The following is a 23,090-nucleotide window of genomic DNA, read 5'->3' as shown; positions in this document are numbered from 1 at the left end:
ACAACTCAGTCTGGTAACAGCTCCATCCGGATAAACACCTGCAGCCCACCATTTCTTAATTAGCAACTAGCAATAGAATAGCAATAAACCAATTAACCAAGCAAGGATGTGATCAGTTAACCTATTAAGAAACTAAGTAATTAACATCTTATGTAACTACAGCACACCTCCACTCCCTTCACTGTATGTTTAATCCTTGGGCATTCACTTCTTTGTTTCCTGTAGGACTCTACCAATGCAATGCCATTATGTTAGGGTGTCATCGAAGCAAATTAAAAGTATCATGTTAGGATTTTGATAAATGTACTTTTATCAATTCACATACAAATGAAATGACCAAATCCAACTTCAGCCGGCTCAATTCAAACGCGATTCAAACTGAACTAATTTGAAAAGGCTTTGGGAAACATATTATGAATGTGGCTGTATGATCATAATGCATAATGTCTGCAGGCTTTGTACTGCACAGCATCCAAGGTTGAGTTATAACAAGGCATGCACAATGGTCATATGTGCCTAAACGCAAAACACTTTATGTCTTTTGGGATCATCGCTATCGCCATTCGGCCTGAATCCCCTGTTCATCTCTCACCCTCTCCCTGTGTGCAGATTCTGACGGGCGAGGACTGGAACTCGGTGATGTATGACGGGATCATGGCGTATGGAGGCCCGTCCTTCCCCGGAATGATCGTCTGCATTTACTTTGTCATCCTTTTCATCTGCGGCAACTGTATCCTTTCTGCTGACCCCTCTGTGTGCTCCATCCCCTCCTGGCATGCATACGGGAGACGACGCTCTCCTTTTCCCCTCCTTCCCTTTTTGCTTGTGCTTTTCCAGCCCCTTATCAGTATCCTCCCTTCCCTTGACTCTCCCTCTTCTTCTAACCTCCTTGACACCTACTGTTTCTCAGACATCCTGTTGAATGTCTTCTTGGCCATCGCTGTGGACAACTTGGCTAGCTGTGACCGTAGCGACGCAAAGAAAGAGTATGTGGGGTGGGGGGCAAGACTGAGCAGTGAAAATAGACCCTGAAGAATGTGCATTGATGAATCTGGAGAGAAAAGTGGAAGGGCCAGAGGATGGGAGAGTGGGAGGGGCTAAATCGTGGTGATTGTAAAGAGAAGCTTTGTGAACCCCAAGGTGGGTGTTGATATCATAAGTCATCAGTGACTCTCCGACTCTGACCGATGGGTGGGATTTGCTTCTGATTGGTGTATGCAAGCCATTCAGTGATGCTCATGACAGAGGAATGGAGCAAGGGAGCTGGGAGACATAGAAGAGAAAATGACAGGAAGGAAAGGACAGGGGGGAGAGACTGCTTGAACACACGCATGGCCACCAGTATTCAGCAATAAGACATGACTACAAGCACCCATTCTCATGATAAACAGACAAACATTTGCATTCACATTAGCAGTCTGGCTTGCAGCGTGCACTGACCAAAAGGCACTTATAATCCTGTTTTGCAGAGAGAAGGAGGAAGAGGAGGAGGATGAAGATGATGATGAGGATGAGGATGAAGATGATATAAAGGTAAGGCTTTATCATGCCATTGAAATTAATGTATTGGTATCAATTTCTAGATTCAGAATCCATTAGTAGCTACTGAGCCCATGGGCCAGCCTTTGAACTGTGTACTGTAAGCTGTTTTGGTATGGATGCACAATGGAAGAGTAGAATTTACCATATAAGTGAATTTTCATGGGCTAGCTGTGGTTTGGAAGACATGTTATTTTTCTCAAACTATTTCCAGCAGTATCAGGTTTGTGTTGATGGTGAGCTCTGTTGAGATTCTTCTTTCAGAAGTGTCACTAAAGTATGTGTCTGTATTTACTTTCTGTCAATCTCTCTCGCTGTCTCTAACTAGGTTCATATAGAGGACTTGGAAGAAGAGGAGGAAGGAGAGGAGGGTGAAGATGCTTTAGTCTTTTATTAGAGTTTGTTAGTTTGTTAGCTTGTTAGCCACGATGTGTTTAAGGGAAGGTAACTTTTGTCCCAGAGGCTTAACTGACCCCCCCATTTCTCTGTCCCGCTCAAGGCGGTTCCCAGTTAAAAGTGACTGACTTTGCGCCACCAAAAGAAAAGATCGTCCCCATACCCGATGGCAGCTCCTTCTTTTGTCTGGGCAAGACCAATCCGTGAGTCCCTGCTGCTCCCGCTGCAATTCACAAGCACACAATGCACAAATTCACAAAGATGTATTCCCCATAAAATCAAATATTAGGTTCTTATTTGCCAGTATGCCCAATTTAAGATGAAAAGTATCACTTCCTTATTATTTTCTACTCTATTATTATCTTTTTGAAATTCTCAAATATTTCTTTATTTGAGAATACTTTATTTATTAGTTTTGTGTCACAGGTGAACTATTTTAATACTATTCTCTTTAAAATTGTCATTCATATATAAAAAGTGCAGATTTTACATTTTCACACTCTCAAGTTGTACCGAACTGTTACTGTACTTCCTACTATAATGTGGTCATTGATACAGTTTTACTTGTAGTCTGGTCACTGGCACAGTCTTGCTTATATTCTACACCACTATTACTCTCTATACAGTAGGGTTACCAACGCAGTCAACATCATTACTCTCAGTGTGATCTGTAGTATGGTAACTCATACTGGTTTGCATTTATTTACACTTATACCATGTCATATTTCAAGGTTACACAGTGGACACATACATGGCATATCACTGATTCTCTCAGGAACACAAGTAAGTGTGTGTTAATGCATCTCTGTGTTTAACAGTGATAAGCTAATTCTCTCTCTCACCATCTCCCTTTTTCAGGATTCGAGTTGGCTGCCATAAGCTGATCCATCACCACATCTTCACCAACCTCATTCTCGTCTTCATCATCCTCAGTAGCATCTCCCTGGCTGCCGAGGACCCAATCAGGACACATTCAGCCAGGAATAATGTAAGTTACACAGTAATATGAGTAACATTGTAAGTTACAGAGTAATTAAAGTTACGATACATGTTACAGAGTAATGTAAGTTATAGAATAATATAATTTACTGAATAATGTGTGTTACAATGTTAATTACAGTTTAAATTACACAGTAATATAAGATGCAATATGTTTCATGTTAATGTATGTTACACACTGTTCAAAATCTTTGATCCCATTTTTACCAAACAGTGAGCAGCATCAGAAACAAGGTTACCAATTGCAAAAACACAAATCCAATAAAAGGAGGATTTCATGGCTCTTAGATAAACATTTATTAAATATAACAAGTATTTTTAAAAAAAAAACATATGAAAGAAAATATTAATTATAAGTATATTGCTATATACACTGTAAATACAAGGGATAGCTGGCTTAAGAATCATTGAGAAGATGTAACATAACTGATAACATGTTCAGAGAAACTGTGGATCCTTTCTATACACCAGTGATTGGTACCAACCATTGTACCAACCATTTAGTGCTGCAGTGCTGTGCTGATTTCCTGTTTTTTTCATTGCTGGTTATGCCTTGCTAAGTGCTGTAAGAGCAGAAATTAGCATCTGGTTATGAGCTATCAGAGAGCAGGGAGGCTCTCTCAGGAAGTGCCAGTTATGATGGAATGCCTCTTCATGTGATTATTAACCTCTTCTCTCTCCTCAGGTTCTGGGTTATGCTGACTACGCATTCACCTCTATATTCACTGTGGAAATCTTACTGAAGGTACAGACACTGTGTTTAACTGAACACGCCAAAATCCACTATGGCCCAGTGCTATGACTGACATGCACAGGTGTAACGTGTGTAAGAGGCTGTATTTTGCAGTCAAAGCAGGTTTGTGTGTGTAGCTGGTTCTCACAGAACAGAGAGGCCTGTCTCAGAGCAGGGTTCTAAGAAATGTTTCAAATTATCAAGCCAACATGATGTCTTCCATCCGATAAAAAAGTCAAATGCAAATTCACTGTGGAAAAAAAAAAAAATACCATACTGCTAACTCAAGTCTTACAGTAGCCTAGTCACTAAGGAACCACAAACATGGTTGTTTCCACTAAGGCATGAGTCCATGTAGGGACTCAAAATGCATGGGTTTGTTAAGCTGAGACTATTTATGAAAATGCCTCCCTTTCCCTTCCAAAAAAAAATCCCAAATGCCATCTGTCTTTTCAATCCCATGATTCTGAGTGGAATCAGTGGCAATTTGGTCAGTTTGACAGGTGGAAAAACTGCCACAAAGCAGTAACCTATATATTGCACTGATTAGCACACACCTCCCCTCCCCACTCAGATGCATACCTATCCACAAGAGCTGAAGACCAGCTGGTACATTAGCGAGAATCAACTTGCCAGCTAATCAACTTAAACAGTTCACAACCTGCATTTGCCATGCCCAGTGCAAAATGGAGAAGTCAAATCTTGTCTGCTTCCGGCTGACCCCCAGTCCTTGTATTACACTTGTTTTGTTACCTTTGCGTATAAAAACAGATAAAGGTTTTCAATCTGTCAGTCAGTGAAGGCCACTCCCCTACAGTTTCCCTCTCTGATGGCCGGGTTCTGAGGTTGGCTCTCATTGTCCATACTTCATCAGTGCTTTGTCCATTTCCACCCACTCTCAGCATGTCCTGTTTCTTGGCTGCGAAGTGATTCAGCAGAGGCATGGTACATACATAGTGTTCATGGAAACACAGCACAGATGGTCTGTCTCAGCACCACTTAACTCCAGTCCTGGGGGGGGGGGGGGGGGGGGGGGGGAATGGGGGCTGCAAAAAAAAAGCTGAAAATGAAAAAAGGTTGGCGCTGATCCATTGTCAATTGAAGGCAGAATCTATGCGTAAGACACCCTTGCTGTCTGCCAGTTTGCCATTTGAGGTTTTCGAATATTTGCAGCAGCAGGCAGCACTCCCTGTACCCAGCATCACTGTCTAATCCTGGGCTGCCATGTGAACACAAAGCTCTTACATTTATTAAATTGGTTTGAAAAAAAGCCTACTTACTGTTCTATTTCTTAGTATTCCATCAGATTTTCTGTAACTCCTGCAGCTTTTCAGCTACATTTAAAAAACTTGGCCAATACCTTCAGCTAGTATGGGATTGTGTTGCTTGTGTTTTGTTTGTGTCAATACCTGCAATATATTTGGAGATATTTATGGTTTTACTTATTTCAAATTGATGAACATGAATAGGACATTCAGAATCTGTACATTCTGATACATGCATCTGACATCACAATGGGCCTCCTGCAGTGGCCGCAGATGCAGACTGTCTATCTCAAGCAGAGCTTGTAACTATGAGCTACATATTTCTATTCATTTGAGTATGTTAAACAAATTAATAATACAACCAAGTAGTCACCTTGATAAAGCATAATTAGATGTTTGTGTGGCCTAGAACAAGGAGTTGAACAATTATACTCAATTGTGACAGCTGTACCAGATTTGTTCACAAAGTGGACATTCATAATTTTTTTTTTAATTATCACCTTTCCTTTTTTAATATCAGTGCAAACACATCTGTAATATATTTTGCTCACAGAGAATTTATAGAAGAGTAAACATGGAGATTAAATCCTTGTATTTATTCAAATAAACAGCAGTTAAAATTAAAGAAGTGAGAGTTCAGACGGAAAGAACACCAGCCCACACAGAGGGTCCCCAGGACCAGGCCTAGGAAACATCGGCGGCATTAAAGCTGTCTGTCACTGCAGACAGCTGGGATCAGTGCTGAGCAGCTTTGGTGTAAGTCAAGCTGGACTCCGCTGCTTTTTAAACACTCACCTTCCACTCCCTTTTTCCACCTTCAGATGACAGTATATGGCGCATTTCTCCACAAAGGTTCCTTCTGCAGGAACTGGTTCAACCTCCTGGACCTGCTGGTGGTCAGTGTGTCGCTGGTCTCCTTCTTCCTGCAGTGAGTGTCCAGCACAGTACAAACTACAGCATCTCTGCTTCAGTGCATACTGTCCACAAGGGGTCGCTAATGGGGAATTCAGATTTCCCTGCCCAAAAGTGAAGACCTATTGCATTGGGGTTTGAGACAGCACTGTCATGGCTGTAATTCCATATAAAAACATAGAATTCATGGGCTTCTTTGTACAGTATACCATATTTTTATATTACTGTAAATGGAAAAAAATAAGCAACAATTCAACAATTTGTAAAAGTGCATTGTTTTTAATACTTGAAGAGGTCACACTGGTTGGGTCACACTGGTTGGATTACCTTTACTTAAAACCATTGAACATTAAGTCCAGTTACCCAGGCTAATTCTGTCACCTTTCCTTTGGATGGAGATCTTATATATCCTTTATAATCTCAATGTAGTTTGTTGACATGGACAGTTACAATGTCTGCAATGGCAAAGGCATACTGCAGTACAGGTTACAAATAAATTATGCAAAATGCATTAGTGTCATTGACCCAGACTAGTAACAGTGGGACATCTTTATTAATGCTTTTAAATTAAAAATGATAACACAAACCTGGTAATAGAACAGTAGATGATTCAAGTGGATTCCTTTTCTCATAGTTTCATAAGACTGATTGTGAGGTTTGCTTACTAATGTATCACTTTAAAACATAATCACTTCTGTCTCTTTCTCTCTCTCTCTCGATCCTAGTTCGAGTGCTATCTCTGTAGTGAAGATTTTCAGGGTGTTGAGAGTGCTCAGGCCACTTCGAGCCATTAACAGAGCCAAGGGGCTCAAGGTACTGTGCGTGTATGTGTGTGTGTAGTTCTGTAACAGACAAAGTTTTGAAATTATCAATATGATTTGTGTCTGAAAGCAGTGTCTAATAGCATTGTGCATGTCTGACAGAAGTGTGATTGACAGCAGTCTTTGTGTCTGACAGAAGTGAGTGTGATAGCGGTCTTTGTGTTTGACAACAGTATGTGTTTCATAGCGATCTTTGTCTGACAGCAGTGTGTGGGTGTGACAGCAGTGTGTCTTACAAGTTTTTGTGTCAGATAGTATTTTGTGATTTTGACAGCAGTATTTGTGTCTGTCTTTGTGTTCCTGACAGTAATGTTTGTGTCTGTATGTGTGTTCCTGACAGTAATGTTTGTGTCTGTATGTGTGTTCCTGACAGTAATGTTTGTGTATGTGTGTTCCTGACAGTAATGTTTGTGTATGTGTGTTCCTGACAGTAATGTTTGTGTCTGTATGTGTGCTCTTGACAGTAATGTTTGTGTATGTGTGCTCCTGACAGTAATGTTTGTGTATGTGTGCTCCTGACAGTAATGTTTGTGCCTGTATGTGTGCTCCTGACAGTAATGTTTGTGTATGTGTGCTCCTGACAGTAGTGTTTGTGTATGTGTGCTCCTGACAGTAATGTTTGTGTATGTGTTCTCCTGACAGTAATGTTTTTGTCTGTATGTGTGCTCCTGACAGTAGTGTTTGTGTATGTGTGCTCTTGACAGTAATGTTTGTGTATGTGTCTTCCTGACAGTAGTGTCTGTGTATGTGTGCTCCTGACAGTAATGTTTGCGTCTGTCTTTGTGCTCCTGACAGTAATGTTTGTGTCTGTATGTGTGTTCCTGACAGTAATGTTTTTGTCTGTATGTGTGCTCCTGACAGTAATGTTTGTGTATGTGTGTTCCTGACAGTAATGTTTGTGTATGTGTGTTCCTGACAGTAATGTTTGTGTATGTGTGCTCCTGACAGTAATGTCTGTGTATGTGTGCTCCTGACAGTAATGTTTGTGTCTGTATGTGTGTTCCTGACAGTAATGTTTGTGTATGTGTGTTCCTGACAGTAGTGTCTGTGTATGTGTGCTCCTGACAGTAATGTTTGTGTCTGTATGTGTGTTCCTGACAGTAATGTTTTTGTCTGTATGTGTGCTCCTGACAGTAATGTTTGTGTCTGTCTTTGTGCTCCTGACAGTAATGTTTGTGTATGTGTGCTCCTGACAGTAATGTTTGTGTATGTGTGCTCCTGACAGTAATGTTTGTGCCTGTCTGTGTTTACAGAACGTGGTACAGTGTGTGTTTGTGGCCATCAGAACCATCGGGAACATCATGATTGTCAACATATTGCTGCAGTTCATGTTCGCCTGCATCGGAGTGCAGCTCTTCAAGGTACTCAGCTCTCTGTTATCAATACTAAGTGTAATCTACGTCAGTTTTTTTCTAGACTCAACTGAACATAGAGTGAACATAATGAGAACTGCAAATACCAGAATATGTACCCCTGTACTTTAAAGCATTGTACGTAAAACAGTATAAGAGATGAATATGATAGCTATGCTTGAAGATGGTTACAGTTGCCCAATAAGACAACCGCAATAGACTGTGGATGAACTCTGGGATTGAGGTGGAAAAAAAACCTAAGTCTAACCATCAGTGGATGGCTTGTAAATAGCCACTGTCTCAGTGTCTGATTAATGAGCTTTGCCAGAAATGTCGTCCTTGCTGCGCAGGTCATTTTTGATTGACAAGCTCTTTGTGTCTCAGGGTAAATTTTTCAGATGCACTGATGAAGCAAAGCACACACCAGAGGAGTGCAAGTGAGTCAGTCGGGCCCCCTCTGCCCCACCCTTGCGTCTCCTCTTTTCCTTCTCCCTCTCCTCCTGTCACTTTGAGTGCACTCAAGCTGATTGTCTGTAAGCTGCTTAGTCTGTCACTGTTGTATTTGCCAGTGTCCATTGAGCAGGAAGCGCCCAGTCCTGAGTGGTTTATTTAATTCTTTCTAAGGTGCACATGCCCTAAACAGATTTGTTAAGAAGTCCAAAAGGAAAGCACCTGAAGTCCTGCTATATTTAAGAAAATATAAGCTCTTTTTAGGTTTCAGAGTGAACAAGTAACACAAACACATTTCTGAGACATTTTGACCATCTTCATTCCAGTGCAATGATGTATTCCAGTTGTCATGGCAGCGCAGGTCCTCTCCTTTTGTCTTGTTACTATTGGCCCACAGAGTAAAAGGCATCTGAGTAATCCAAACAAGAAATGGATTACTCAGAGAGAACCTGCCGGCGAAAACTAACTTCCCAATACAATATCAATGCTTGTCAACACAACACCATTCACTGTCACTACGGATCTGTGTGCTTGCTTGTCTCAGGGGGATGTTTGTCGTGTACAAGGACGGGGACGTGGCTCACCCCATGATGAAGGAGAGGGTGTGGTACAACAGCGATTTCAACTTCGATAACGTGCTGATGGGCATGATGGCGCTCTTCACTGTATCCACGTTCGAGGGCTGGCCAGTGTGAGTGTCTCCCTTAAAAATGCCGTTTCACATGACTGACGGAATGGGCAGATTGGGACGGGGGGGGTGGGGGGGGGGCTACGTGACCCCTGCCTAGTAAATTGGGTAGTTTTTTTCCCACTGTTCAATAGTTTGTGTACATCAATGACTGATTGTATAATAGATTTGTGACATGTGTTACCATGCAGTAACATTTGTTAAGTGAGTTACAGTGCAGCGTGGAAGGGATTGCTTTGTTGCCTTGCACTGATTGCACAATTGTGTAATAGTGTGTTCCTTTTGGACACCAGGTTGGCTGGCATCACCCAGCATCTTATTCCTCTGTTCCTCTGTCTCGCACTTGAGTGGGTGCTCACTGTGTGTCCCTCTGTGACGTGTCCGGATGCCTAACGGGGCTGTAGGCCCCACTGCTAGCAGGACTGTCAGCTCTCTCATCCCCTCTCTCCCCCTCCCTCCCTCCCTCCCTCTCTCTCTCAGGCTTCTGTACAAGGCGATCGACGCCAACGCCGAGAATGAGGGCCCCATCTACAACTACCGCGTGGAGATCTCCATCTTCTTCATCATCTACATCATTGTCATCGCCTTCTTCATGATGAACATCTTCGTGGGTTTTGTCATCATCACCTTCCGCGAGCAGGGAGAGCAGGAGTACAAGAACTGCGAGCTGGACAAGAACCAGGTGAGTCCGCAGCTCTTTAACAGAGAGGCCTCTATTACTGGATTCAGCATGCTGTGCCAGAGGACACAGAGACAGAAATAGCTGCAGCAGTGGCAGAATGAACAGCGTGGCGCGCTGTCTGATCAGAGAGGTGGTCACTTACAGACCCTTGGAGCAAATAGGTGAAAGGTAGCTGGGAAAAATATATATATTTCAGGGAAAATCTCAAAGATGGTCAGATTAATGTCAATGACATACAGTAGGATTAAAGGCAATGCTCATCTTCATTAGCAGAATGAGCTGCCATTGATGTGCATGCTTTAGCCGGTGTTCTGTGCATACTGACCTCTCTGTTCAATTGAATTCAAATCTGCTTTATTGGTAGGGCATACCAAAGCACTGTTGGCCAGAGCATTTGCATACAGTATAAAATGAAACTATAAATACAACAGCACAGCTTGTAACAGTTACATTTTACATACATATACTTTGTGAGGTAAGCATAATACATTACACACACATACACAGTATATGCATATCCATATATCTCTGTCCACCTGTGCATAAATATATGTATAATTATTCTCTCTCTCTTCCCTCTCACTCAGAGGAGATGTGTGTATTATGCACTGAAGGCCCAGCCACTGAAACTCTACATCCCGAAGAATCCCATGCAGTTTAAGTTCTGGTCCATCGTGAACTCCACGACGTTTGAGTACATCATGTTTGTCCTGATCCTCCTCAACACGGTCACGCTGGCTGTACAGGTACTGCACAGCTATGCATTCTTCACCGCGCATGCGCACACACACACACACACACACACACACACACACACACACACACACACACACACACACACACAGACACACACACACAGTATCGTTAGTCTGAGTGGTGTACAACATCACCCAGCACAACTTACATGATTTCCATTCAGCATATCATCCATTTGTACATCTGGACATCTGAAGCAGTTCAGGTCAGAGCACTTGCAGTATAAGGTTACAGCAGCAGGGCCCCCACGTTGGGAAGTGATCCTGCGGTCGTCTTATTACAAGCAGTGCCACAGTACATCATGGCCCTGCAGAGTACACAGCTCACAAACGTGCAAAAGAAAAACACAAAATGCAGAAATAGCAGGAGCTTCAGTGACATGACAGTACATCAGTGACCTTACAGTCTGTGCTTGTGTTCCTCAGCACTATGAACAGTCAAAGCTCTTCAGCTTTGTCATGGACACTCTCAACATGGTCTTCACTGGGCTTTTCACCGTGGAGATGGTACTCAAGCTCCTGGCGCTCAGACCCAGGGTAAGACTCCACACAGGGGACGGAGCCCTCTCTCTCTCTCTCTCTGTCTCTCTCTCTGTGTCTCTCTCTCTCCTCTCTTTTCCTGCCATTAATATTTCATGCTCCTATATGGAGATATGTCCTATATTAACTGCAGGATTTAAAGTCATTTTGTTACTATATGTGGAAACCACTGTAGCTGTTGCCCTTGAACTTCATGCACTTGATAACAGCAACCTGGACTGCAGCTCCACTGGGGATAGGCCCTGACCTGCAGAATGCAGGATGGACAACATAGCTTACCTGCATTTCCTGTCATCCAGAACAGCATGGAACATGTGATTGGGCACTTGGTAAAGCTCTGATTTGAATTTGAGTGATTGCCTGTGAAAAGTCAAAGCTGGTTAGAATTTTTAAGAAATTTATCAGTCACCAGTTAAATATGCAAATTTCATGTTAAACTGCTCAATGACCATTTTCGCATCAGATACAAGATTAAAGAGGGAAGCAAGGTTCCTTACAAAAACCACCAGCACCATCATCCAATCACATTTCGAGTTTTTCCAAATATGGTTTATACTGGTCTATACTAATGTTTAAAGGGGCCTTTAAAGAGCCTCCTAGCCAATCAAATTTCTGCAGTGAATATTAACATCTGTCTATAATACTGTGAAATGTACGCCATGCTGTCCCCTGAAAGCCCTGTTTTAAAGGCTTGGAGGCTGCGCATGTGTCCTGCAGCCTCTTGCCCTGACATGGCGCTGATCAGCCAAACCCTCCCTGTCTCCACAGCACTACTTCATGGACGCCTGGAACTCGTTTGATGCTCTGATCGTGGTGGGCAGTGTGGTGGACATCGTGGTGACAGAGTTCAGCGTAAGTCCGCCACCTCAGCGTTGGTGCTAACATGATTGTTACTAAAGAGACCTTTTATCCCTAGCTAAAACAGGCCGTTGTCCCAAATATGCTCAAAGTACGAGTTGTCTCTAATGCCAGTGTCTGTAGTGCAATGCCCTTGCAATTGTGCAATTCCTGCACCTCAAGTAGTGAAAAGATCATTTTTCATTGTAAACACTGAGACTTACCAAAACACAGGTAATATCGGTTACAGTATCTGTTTAATGTTATTTGATATTTAGTTCTAACACTGAATGACTCCTAATGCGTATATTCATTCAGAAATAAATGGCCAGGCTTTATTGCTGGTATCACACTGGAATTCATGCATTACTGTTTTCTCTGTCCATGCCTCACTGTGACATCATTGTCTCCAACATCGCCTTCTCAGACTGGAGGACACGCAGGAGAGGTACTGCAAAAGAAGACCCCTGCGATACGCCATAATGGGGATAGATAGCTGTTACCCCCCATCCCATTATCACCCCTTTTTCTCTCATCAAACATTGTTTCAATGTTTTCATTTTCGCAACATGGCAATGTCCGTAGCTCTCTTTGCTTCTCCCTCTCTCTTTCTATCTATCTCTCTTTCTCTCAGGGAGAAGAAAGCTCGCGAGTGTCCATCACATTCTTCCGGTTGTTCCGTGTCATGAGATTGGTCAAGCTGCTCAACAAAGGGGAGGGCATCCGCACACTCCTGTGGACTTTTGTCAAATCCCTCCAGGTGCGTCTGGAGGAGTGGACTGCTGTTCATTTGCACAGTTGGCCTTGTCTGCTGAGGCACCTCACAGGAGGATTCAGAGTGGAAAAGCTATATCACAATGCACTTTGCTTCCTTCATGCTCTGTTGATTGTTTAATTGTGGATTGTATGACTGTATTATATCAGCAACGTAATTATATTGCAGCTTATATACAGTATATGTATAGAGACCACTGTTGATAGTGGTATGAACTGTGAAGGACATGTGTATCAGTCTTTATCCATTTGCTTGTTGATCATATTCAGTATTGTCACCTCATGAAATAAAGTCTTCTCTCCCTCACCCATGACCTTCTTCTCTCTCGTCCTCTTCCTCCCTCCCCATCTCTCAGGCTCTGCCATACGTAGCGCTCCTCATTGCCATGATCTTCTTCATTTACGCCGTCATTGGCATGCAGGTGGGTCTCTCCTCGCATTTTTCTCCCTCTGATGCCAGTATGATTCGCACCAGGTTAGCCATCTCAGGATCCTCCAGTCACAGCCTACGCTCAGGTGTCTTGTCCCATTCCTCTCGCTCTGTCTAGACCTTTGGGAAGATCGCCATGCAGGACAACACGGATATAAACAGAAACAACAATTTCCAGACCTTCCCCCAGGCTGTCCTCCTGCTATTCAGGTGAGGCGACAAAGAAAGGACGTTTATCAACAGACAGTCGCCACACACCCTCGCTTCGCACAACCCAATCGCAGCAGCATTCGAATCTGATCTGATACAGACCTCACCCCCAGTCTTACCCCCCGCACCCCATTGGGCTTCCAATTCAGGTGTGCCACGGGAGAGGCGTGGCAGGAGATCATGCTGGCCAGCCTGCCGGGAAAGCTGTGTGACCCGGAGGCGGACTACGAGCCCGGAGAGGAGTACTCCTGCGGGAGCAACTTCGCCATCGTCTACTTCATCAGCTTCTTCATGCTCTGTGCTTTTCTGGTGAGAGAGTGCCATAGAGAGGGAGGGAAGGAGAGGGTGCGGGTGAGGGACAGAGCAGGCTTTGAGTAGGAAGCTGCTGTTAGGAAAGGAAGGCTAAGGACCACAGCTCCTGAAATGTTTTCTGCTTGTTCTGCTATTGAAGGTCGAGGTCTGTTACCTCATCTGAGTTGCCGTGTCTCTCTCATAGCCCTGGCTTTACTCGACATTCCTCCCCCTCCTCTCTGCTATCTCGCTCAGATTATTAACCTGTTTGTGGCTGTCATCATGGACAACTTTGATTACCTGACACGCGATTGGTCCATCCTCGGCCTCCATCACTTGGATGAGTTCAAAAGGGTCTGGTCAGAATATGACCCCGAGGCCAGGTGAGGCATTATTCTGTTCCTCTCTCGGTGTTTAGCAACTGTGGCATAATTTTTTAAAAAATGAACTGTAAATTTAGTTTAGGGTGCACGTTTTGTACAGTGGTATGGTTTCTCTCTAAAATTCAGCCAATGTACCATGTATAGTACAGTGGTGCACTACAGTGTTGTGTACATTATTGTGATGTCTCTTTTTGTGTACTGTCCAGTATTTTATACATTAGTGTGGCGTCTGTCTTTGTTGTTGGTGTACTGTCTATTATTGTGAGTAGGAGTTTAGTTTCTCTTTGTATTGTTGCTGCATCATACCATATTATGTAGTGTAGTGCAAAGTCATATGGTTTCTCTTTGTCATTGGTGTAGAGTATTGTGTACAGCAATGTGGTTTCTCTATTTGTGCTGCTGGTGTACAGTGCAGTATTCTGTACAGGGGTACACATTCTCATTAATGTCATTAGTTTAGGATTTCACATTGTGTAAAGTGGTGTGGTGTGATTTCTCTCTTTATGCCATTGGTGCATCATGCCATATTGTGCAGTATTGTGTACAGTATTGTCTTTTCTCTATCATTGGTTATTTCTGTGTCGTTGGTGTACTCTGCAGAATTGTTGCAATGATATGGTTCCTCTCTTTGTGTGTTAAGTGAATGATGCCGTATTGTGTATTGTGTACAGTGGTGTGGTTTCTGTCTATGTGCCTTTAGTGAGTCGTGCCGTAACGGTCTGGTTGTCTTGCAGCGGCCGCATCAAGCACCTGGAGGTGGTGGCCCTGCTGCGCAGAATCCAGCCTCCGCTGGGCTTCGGCCACCGGTGTCCCCACCGGGTCGCCTGCAGGGTAGGGCCCCACGCACGTGCCGGCACTCTCAGTGCATCCAAATGTGCTGACCCCCCCACTGCACCGGTGCTGTCTCACCACTGTGACCTCACCGCGACACTCCCACTGCCCTTCCCCAGAGGGATTTTTCACCCCACAACATCCACGGTGCTCAGCATTAAAAAACGCAAGGAAAAACACAGTTAGTTTCATCTATGCCAATACAACAACCAGTGGTGGGGCCCTGAGCAGGAGATGAGGGAGGCACCTACCTTTAAACTGATAACTGTCCTGAAGCTGTTTCTGACTTTTTTCTTAATTTACAGGAGTTGTTTTTTAACTCAGGTGTTTCTAATTACATAGCATTACAGTACCTTGAATGTTCATACTGTTGATTACAAGATGGCGATTGGGCTCGACTAAATAGGTTTGACTAAGTTGGGGAACATTTTTTTAACTCAACCAATTTGTTTTCTCTCAAAATGAAGTGACATAATGTGAAGTACACATAATTCTTTTACAGAGGTAGACACATCAAAAGGAATAGGCACTGTATACGTGTTCCTGAGTTTAATCAGCTTGCTTGTTAAGAAAACAAAGTAAAAATTGGTTTTAAGCAAGGATACTGTACATTTACATTACATTACATGACATTCACTTAGCAGATGCTCTTATCCAGAGCGACTTCCATCTAAAAGAACAGAAGTGTATGTATTCAAATTGGATGAGCAACAGTGTCAGACCAGGCTAACAACACTCCCAGACCAGTGAGTGTGAGCATAACACTATTCAAGCCCTACCACAAGTTAAGTTGTGCTAGCCTGACTAGACAGCCTACAAACTAAGGAAAAGTGCACACAGTACCATACATCACAGTCACTAGATCACAGAATCCAAAACACATTGCAATACTACACTTAAAGAACACCAAATAATACATGTATATTGTCCACCTCCCTCATTTGTTAGTCAATGCCCCAGTGAACCTGACATATACTGTAAATGACGGGGTTGATAGTGTTCTTAGTGATAAAGCGCTCTTGTAGTGTGCCGCTACTACCGACTGACACAATTTTCTCACTGGAGATGTGTCCCCTGTCTCCCAATCCAATTACGAACCCCTTCCCCTGTCTCCGCCTCTGCCACCCTCCCTCCCTCACCATCAGAGACTGGTGGCTATGAACATGCCTCTGAAGAGCGATGGCACGGTGACCTTCAACGCCACTCTGTTCGCGTTGGTCAGAACTGCCCTGAAGATTAAAACAGAAGGTCGGTCTTCCTCTGAAACTGGGACGCGGCATCACTGATCCCTGCTCTGTGCTGAAGCCGTGCTCGTTGCTGCCGCAGTCGGACACAGCGGTTACGTTAGATATATCACATGCAATCCAAAAGCCCGTCGAGGGACCACAGCCATTGCGTGCACTGCACCGGGCGCTTGTTGTGTTTCTATGTTTCGCTCTACATGACGCATAAGTGGAGAAATTAACATAAATAGGTCCGGCGATCTGCTTTTACAGAGCACATACCTCACAGTGATGTGGACAAAAGTGTGCAAGTTCATATCGGTGTAGATTGTACTGTGTGTTGAAACGCAGTGAACCACAGTATAGAGCGCATACTAAATTTGATGTTAAGTTGAGCTAAATGTGATGTTTGCGTACAGCCGACACACTCTCTAATGGCTTGGTTTGGCGTGTGTTCTGTCTCCCCCTGCAGGTCCGATAGAGCAGGAGAACGAGGAGTTGCGTCTCATCATCAAGAAAGTCTGGAAGCGAACCAAGGCCAAGATCCTGGACGATATCATCCCCCCCCGTGAGGGTAAGAGGCACACTGCACATTGGAGGGAGTACGGGGAGCAGAGAGGCGGGCCCAGGCCCAGCACGTTCAGGGTGCCTCAGATGGACCTCAGTGCACCCCCAGTTATCTCCTTATATCCTGATGTCTACATAGTATTTATGACTTTTTTGTGCCCCCCTCCCCGCAGTGGATTGCAATTTCACCCCTCTGCATTCATTCCTGGCACTGGGCCTGGGCGGGCCCTCCAGTAGAGGTTACTGAACAAGCGAACACTCATTCTTCTGCGGGGTGAATGGCCACATTAGCCTTTAGCTTGCCTGCACCAGACACATGACCCCCCATGTTTTTTTTTCCTTCATTTCTCTCATTCTGGCTTTCCTCTGTCCCTCTGCCTTGTGCCTCTGAATAGTCCATTTCTGCTCCTTGTCCCTTGTGTGGTTTTTTGTAATTTCGCTCACCCCCCTCTCTCTTCGCACAGAGGAGCTGGCCACGGTTGGCAAGGTGTACGCCAGCTTCCTCATCCAGGATTACTTCCGGAAGTTCCGCAAGAGGAAGAAGGCCAACAAGAAAAACAAGAACAAGTCGTCTGCTCTGGAGGTGTGTGGCTCTGACCTTGATGTCACAGTGTATGAGCGAAGCACACCTATGCGCTGGTCTGAGAGTGATGCACAACCACAGGCTGCTTTGTAAAGTAACGTTTTCTTGACAGTGCAGACAGCTATCCAATGTAATGTTTTCGTGACAGTGTGGACCACGTTTTAGTGTGATGTGTTCATGACAATCCAGATTGCTTTTTTTAAATTGATGCATAGACTTCTACTCGTGAGAGGGTGAGAGGCACTTTTTTGTTGGAATTTGAAAATCAACTGATAACACCACTTCTTATCCCTATCTGGCTGTGCTTCAGTGTACCCTGGAAATCCTTCATATCAGATATCTGAGAAAGAAAAAAAGATGCATTAAAAGCGAGACACATCAGCACAGTGAACCTGACCAGGGTCGGCCTGAACGTGTTGTGCTGTGGCTAATTTCTGAGTGTAAATGCATGCGTTTTAAAATGATGGTAGTGTGGATGTCAGGGAGAACACCCTGGTGCCATTGACAGGGGCCTTGCTGGAGGGCCTTGTGATTTATGATGGTATGTTACACAGCCAGCCTGGGTTTACTCACAGGAACTTGTCTGATGCCCTTTCCATGCTTTGTGTCTTTGAGAATATGTGGGCCCCTACACTAGCATTCCTCCAAATACTGTAATTTTCCCTTCTGTCTGTCACAGCGTGAGGTGCTGTGTGTGTGAGAATAATATGCCTGTCTGTATCTGTGTGCTCCACTGTCAAACGACTGTTAGCAGCAGAACGTCCTTTGTCGGCGTCTCGTTCATAAACGACATGTAACAACCTGTGCTTGGTGTCCGTCAGGCCGGCCTACGCACTCTGCAGGACCTGGGGCCGGAGATGCGGCTGGCTATGTCCTGCGACCTGGAGGAGGAGGCTGAGGAGGAGGTGGCGCTGGACCTGGAGGAAGAGGCCGACGAGGACGAGGCTTTCTACAAGGTCGCGAAGGCAGTGTCCCGTCAGACCACACCCCTCGGCCCACCCCTCTTTGTCTTTCTTCTCCTTTTGCTGGTGTTCTCTCTCTCTTTCTCTCTCTCTCTCTCTCTCTCTCTCTCTCTCTCTCTCTCTCTCTCTCTCTCTCTCTCTGTCACAATTAAGCCATCTTTTGATATATTCAGCATGTCTCTTTCTCTCAAAATATTGTTTTATTTCCAGCGTGACCTCAGTCAGGCATATCTTTTTGTGTGCAATTTTATTTGCACCTATCTCTGAGAGCACCTAGTTATTATAATTGGATTCAGTTTTTATAATTGGACAGTTTCTTGTAGTCTCTTCCCTCTGTTGCACCATGCAAAGTGTTCTGTCATGGGCACATACACAATGAGTTTGATATTACTGTGTTCTGTAATAACTGTCTCTCTCTCCCCCTCTCTCCCTACAGAGTGAGAGTGTTTTCAGAGGTAACACTGTCAGTCCCGACAAGCTTGATCCTGGAACTCCATTACCCACAAGCACCCCTCTGCCACCCCCTGAGGAAGAAGAGGCAGAGATGGTCTCCAACGCAAGCATGACTCCCACACCCGTCACTGTGGACGTTCCGCTAAAAACACCAAATGGAGAGGTGATGATGGAGCAGGAGGAGGAGCCTGTAGAGGTGGAGGAGGACCACTCTCAGTATATTCCTCCCGTGGTCGAGAGAGGGGTTGTGAACCAGCAGCCTAAGCCAGCCGCTAACAGGTAAGACCAGTAGAGTCTTGGGCCGCTTTCATGACAGCTTGTCTCAAAAAGAGGAGGGTCTGACAGACAGGACAAGAGCTGCACTGAGCTGAAATGCATTTATTTACTTTTTCCATTGTGCTCTGCCATGCTGTTCATATGATGGCAAGATTCAAATGTTCTGCATCCAAAGCTCCTGGTTGGCTCAGCCAGTAAAGGAGCTTGACCCAAAACTTTGAAAATCTGAAGCTGTGCTGCACCATTAACTGACAGTTAACTGACAATGTCCCTTTTAGTCACAGTTGGCTTTTCTGTGTTGGGAGTAGGGCGGGGTTATGTCTACCAAGGTCCCCTTGTCCTGCTGCTCATTAGCACCCTCTAGTGATACCTTAGAAGTCTGCAAGTTATTCAGATGATGTCAACAGAAATTCACCTGTTGGCTGTTCACTGTTGGCTTCACTATAGTGCACGGCGGGACTTGTACAGGTTTTTGCATTTGTCATGCTTCAGCACACTTGTGCAAGTGTAGAGGCTGTTGTGGTGTGTCAAGCCTGTTGTACAACTGGTGATCCCAAAGTTCAAAAGTTGGAAAAGAATAAAGAATACAAAATGAGTAAGTTCTGTGCTCCCAAGCCACCATCAAAGGTATGTGGAGCTGAAGTCACTGATATGAACTGATATGAACACCTCTTTACATGAGGAGACATGTTTACCATAGCCTTGATCAGCTTTCTGAAAAATGTATTGGCAGAGTTTGGAAGCAGTGCTCAGTCTTTCCGTTTACAACAACCAAATAATTGGATACATCAAGGGTAATGATGTCTTATTTGTGTGACAGTATACTTTTGCACTTTTACATGTATAGATGTTTGTACAATACTCTTTTATCTGATAATTTGGCCTGTAATTTCAATTACAAATGCATAATAAGGCAGCATTTGGTTATTCTTACTTAAGGGATGATTCTTGTGTGCACACAAAACACCTTCACACTCTCAGTACTCTGTGTTAGTGTGGAAATGAACAAATCCATCCTTTGAATTGTTCCAAAATCAAACTGACACATTCTACTCCCCCCTTTTTCATTCCCTTTGTACCGCCTTCTTTGTGTATGTTCTATTTACATATTGCTTTTTATTTTTGTGCCCATTACCTGTTACCCATTACATCGGATTATGTTTCCTTTACATCTGTTACCCATTACATCTTTTTATGTTTCACTTACAGTATCTCTTTCCCTCTATGTTCCCATTACCTCTGATGCTTGTTACCTGATTGTTTTCCCATTACCTCTGACACCCACTACCTCTGATTATGTCCTGATTACCTCTGACTCCCATTACATCTGATTCCTTTAACTGTTACCCATTACTTCTGATAATGTCCCCATTACTTGATTATGTTCATAATACCTCTGCCTGCCATTACCACTGACTTTGTTCTCAATATCTCTACCACCCATTACAGCAATATTCCCATCACTTCTGACTTCCATTAACTGCACCGCCATTGTCTCTGTTTCCATCTGTCCGTTCCTCTCTCGTCCCCTCTGTTCATGTTCCCCAGGGAAGGATACAGCCATGGGTTTCCACCTCCCCCTCGCCGGGAGGACGTGATGGAGGTACCGGAAGAAAACTACACCGGAGAGCAAGAGTACTACGGGGAGGAGGATAATGAGAGCACCGCGTCACGAGAAAGGTAGAGCATCCACTGTTTTTATAAGTGTTTCACATTATAATGCTGAACCTCTGTGCACTGAATGTTTTCATCCCCATCAAAAATTCATTTTGTAAATGGTCATCTCGTAGTACTGTTAGGAAATACAATATTATAAAATGCCCCCCAAATTATTATATATACATATGCATTGAGAAAATGTTGCTATTAAGTTTGTCACATTCAACCTAGGAACTAATCTAGTTTTCACTTTATTGTCTTATATAAATCTTATATCAGTCATTTAATCTAGTCAATATAATGTATGTTCATTGATGAAACAACACACAGGTTGGTTGGGGGTTCAGATGTCAATACTTTCATAGTTTGAATGCTGACAGCTTCTGATCTCTTTGAATCCAATCCTACTTTCACCAACCACCTGTCACATATTGCAAAGCAATCTGGCAAATAACAATTAGGGAGACATGCCTAGAAGCAGTACTCTGAAATCCCAGCCGGGACACTGTTCTGCTACCTATAAGATCGGCTTCATCATCAATTCAGCAAGTTGAATGGATAAAGTCTTAAGAGCTGCCCTGGAGAGGGGTACCTGCCAAGCCAAATGAAAATAATTGTAAATATACAAATATAAATAACATAAAAGACAGGACACAAAGACACAGAACAGCAAAGTCTGTCATTTAGCAGAAACTTCAAGCTCATGGAGCGCAATATTTATATGTGCATATTCAGCTCACAAATGATGCTCATTGCTTTCGTTTGTGAGCTGAATATGCATATCAGAACTGGCTATCTTAAGAAGAGAGATCAAGTTCATACAGTTGAGCATAATTTGATTACATTACACATTTCATTGAAATTATTATATTTATACTGGGTGGGGAGGGGTCTTCCATGGGGAGGGGCCATGCATTTTAGAGTGTGTGTTTTTTGGTGTGCCCTGCTCCTCTAAGAGTACCCATTTCTAACCGCTTCTCTTAGGGCTTGGTTCCCAGAGGCACCGCCCATGTACCCTGGACAACGTGAGCAAACGTACGACACACAGCCCCCCGCCCCCACGCACTACGGCAACCACTATGGCAACCACTATGGCAACCACAACGGCAACCTCTATGGCAACCACACTGGCAACCACATTGGCAATCACATCGGCAATCACATCGGCAATCACATCGGCAACCACATCGGCAACGGCGATCCTCTGCGGCCTCCCCGGCGACGCTTGCTTCCAGCCACGCCCACCGGTAAGGATCAGTTGTCACATTTGCCCTGCTTCCTCACATTAGATTCATCATAAGAGCATCTCTGTCTTTGTCTGCTCTTTTTACTGGCATTGCCTTCACCGCAGCTATATGCGTTTTCAGTTTTTTACCATTTTGTTGCTGTTTCCTTCTATTTTTGCTCTGAATCATTCACCATTGCTCTATCTCTGACCTCTCCACAAATCTGTGTGTCTTCACCACTCTTCTCTATTCACTTCTTTCTTCACATTCCTCTCTCTGTTTTCCATACACCCTCCTCTCATCCCAACACTCTCCTCTCTTTTTGTCTCTCTCTCTCTTTCTGTCTCTCTCTCTCACTCTCTCTCTCTCTTTCTCTCCATTTTCTCCCCTTCGCTTGTTTTCAGGGCACAAGCCTACCTTTAACATCCAGTGTCTGGGGAGGCAGGGCAGCAACGAGGACATCCCCATTCCTGGCACCTACCATCAGGCGGCCCCGCCCACACAAATGCACACACAGGTAATAAGTGCTCCCTGATAGGCTGCTGACTGACATGTCTCCCACACAGTTGCAGGTTGAGTACATGGGCAGGCCCGGGGAGAGCACTGGTGTATGCCCAGCCCAGCAGGGTAGAAATAGCAAAGCAACGTGACGGATGTAGTTCTAAAATGGACCATCTCGAAAGACAGAAAAAGTTGTGCGGTGGCAGCAGGGAACGGTGTTGAAGACACTATTTACCATAAGGAAATCTGACTGTATTTATTTGACATGGTACAAGGTTCCATATCTCTCCTTCCTTGCTCCCCTCTCCCGCCACCTCCTCAAGGTGTATGGCGGATACGACCCTCGCCGCGGCAGCGTCTCGTCGATAGACTCCTCCAACTCATGGGCCAACTCCAACTCCAACTCCAACCCCCGCCGGGGCCGCCTGCTGTACGCCCCCCTCATCCTGGTGGAAGGGGAGGGGAGGGCGGGTGAGGTGGCGGGGGGCATGGGCGCGTGGGCCGACGCCAACGGCAGCGCCAGCCTCCCCGCGGCGGTGCGGCCCGGCTGGGACTCAGGCACCCTGGGGCACGGGGTGGCCCCGGCCTACAGCAGAACATACACCAACCTGAGGGTGCCGCCCCAGCTCACGCACCAGTATGTGGGCAAGGGCAGCGCTGACAGCCTGGTGGAGTCGGTGAGTGGCCTCCTGTGCTTGACCCTACAGGGCTTTTGCTGACAGTACCCCTCCTGTTTGCCTGGTACTTAAATG

At 44.5% G+C, this 23,090-nt stretch overlaps 1 protein-coding gene across 1 annotated transcript in view; it reads left to right on the top strand.

The window, feature by feature from the left end:
• LOC118778899 (voltage-dependent L-type calcium channel subunit alpha-1D-like) overlaps positions 1-23,090 on the top strand; it is a 41,133-nt gene that overhangs the window by 16,665 nt on the left and 1,378 nt on the right. The window contains exons 14-44 of the mRNA XM_036530691.1: positions 610-730; positions 911-995; positions 1,470-1,533; positions 1,868-1,917; positions 2,031-2,138; positions 2,794-2,923; positions 3,620-3,679; positions 5,754-5,860; positions 6,570-6,657; positions 7,919-8,026; positions 8,402-8,454; positions 9,012-9,158; positions 9,636-9,837; positions 10,425-10,583; positions 11,019-11,129; positions 11,901-11,984; positions 12,604-12,729; positions 13,100-13,165; positions 13,292-13,383; positions 13,533-13,692; positions 13,930-14,057; positions 14,792-14,888; positions 16,034-16,136; positions 16,584-16,685; positions 17,143-17,261; positions 18,083-18,217; positions 18,660-18,955; positions 20,501-20,632; positions 21,596-21,858; positions 22,242-22,354; positions 22,662-23,015. Of these exons, the coding sequence (XP_036386584.1) occupies positions 610-730; positions 911-995; positions 1,470-1,533; positions 1,868-1,917; positions 2,031-2,138; positions 2,794-2,923; positions 3,620-3,679; positions 5,754-5,860; positions 6,570-6,657; positions 7,919-8,026; positions 8,402-8,454; positions 9,012-9,158; positions 9,636-9,837; positions 10,425-10,583; positions 11,019-11,129; positions 11,901-11,984; positions 12,604-12,729; positions 13,100-13,165; positions 13,292-13,383; positions 13,533-13,692; positions 13,930-14,057; positions 14,792-14,888; positions 16,034-16,136; positions 16,584-16,685; positions 17,143-17,261; positions 18,083-18,217; positions 18,660-18,955; positions 20,501-20,632; positions 21,596-21,858; positions 22,242-22,354; positions 22,662-23,015 (3,963 nt within the window). The remainder of the gene's footprint in view (positions 1-609; positions 731-910; positions 996-1,469; positions 1,534-1,867; positions 1,918-2,030; positions 2,139-2,793; positions 2,924-3,619; positions 3,680-5,753; positions 5,861-6,569; positions 6,658-7,918; positions 8,027-8,401; positions 8,455-9,011; positions 9,159-9,635; positions 9,838-10,424; positions 10,584-11,018; positions 11,130-11,900; positions 11,985-12,603; positions 12,730-13,099; positions 13,166-13,291; positions 13,384-13,532; positions 13,693-13,929; positions 14,058-14,791; positions 14,889-16,033; positions 16,137-16,583; positions 16,686-17,142; positions 17,262-18,082; positions 18,218-18,659; positions 18,956-20,500; positions 20,633-21,595; positions 21,859-22,241; positions 22,355-22,661; positions 23,016-23,090) is intronic.

This window comes from Megalops cyprinoides, chromosome 6 (assembly GCF_013368585.1).
Source record: "Megalops cyprinoides isolate fMegCyp1 chromosome 6, fMegCyp1.pri, whole genome shotgun sequence".
Lineage (NCBI taxonomy): Eukaryota > Metazoa > Chordata > Actinopteri > Elopiformes > Megalopidae > Megalops > Megalops cyprinoides.
Note: the sequence above shows the minus strand (reverse complement) of the source record. Positions and strands in the feature narration are given on the sequence as shown.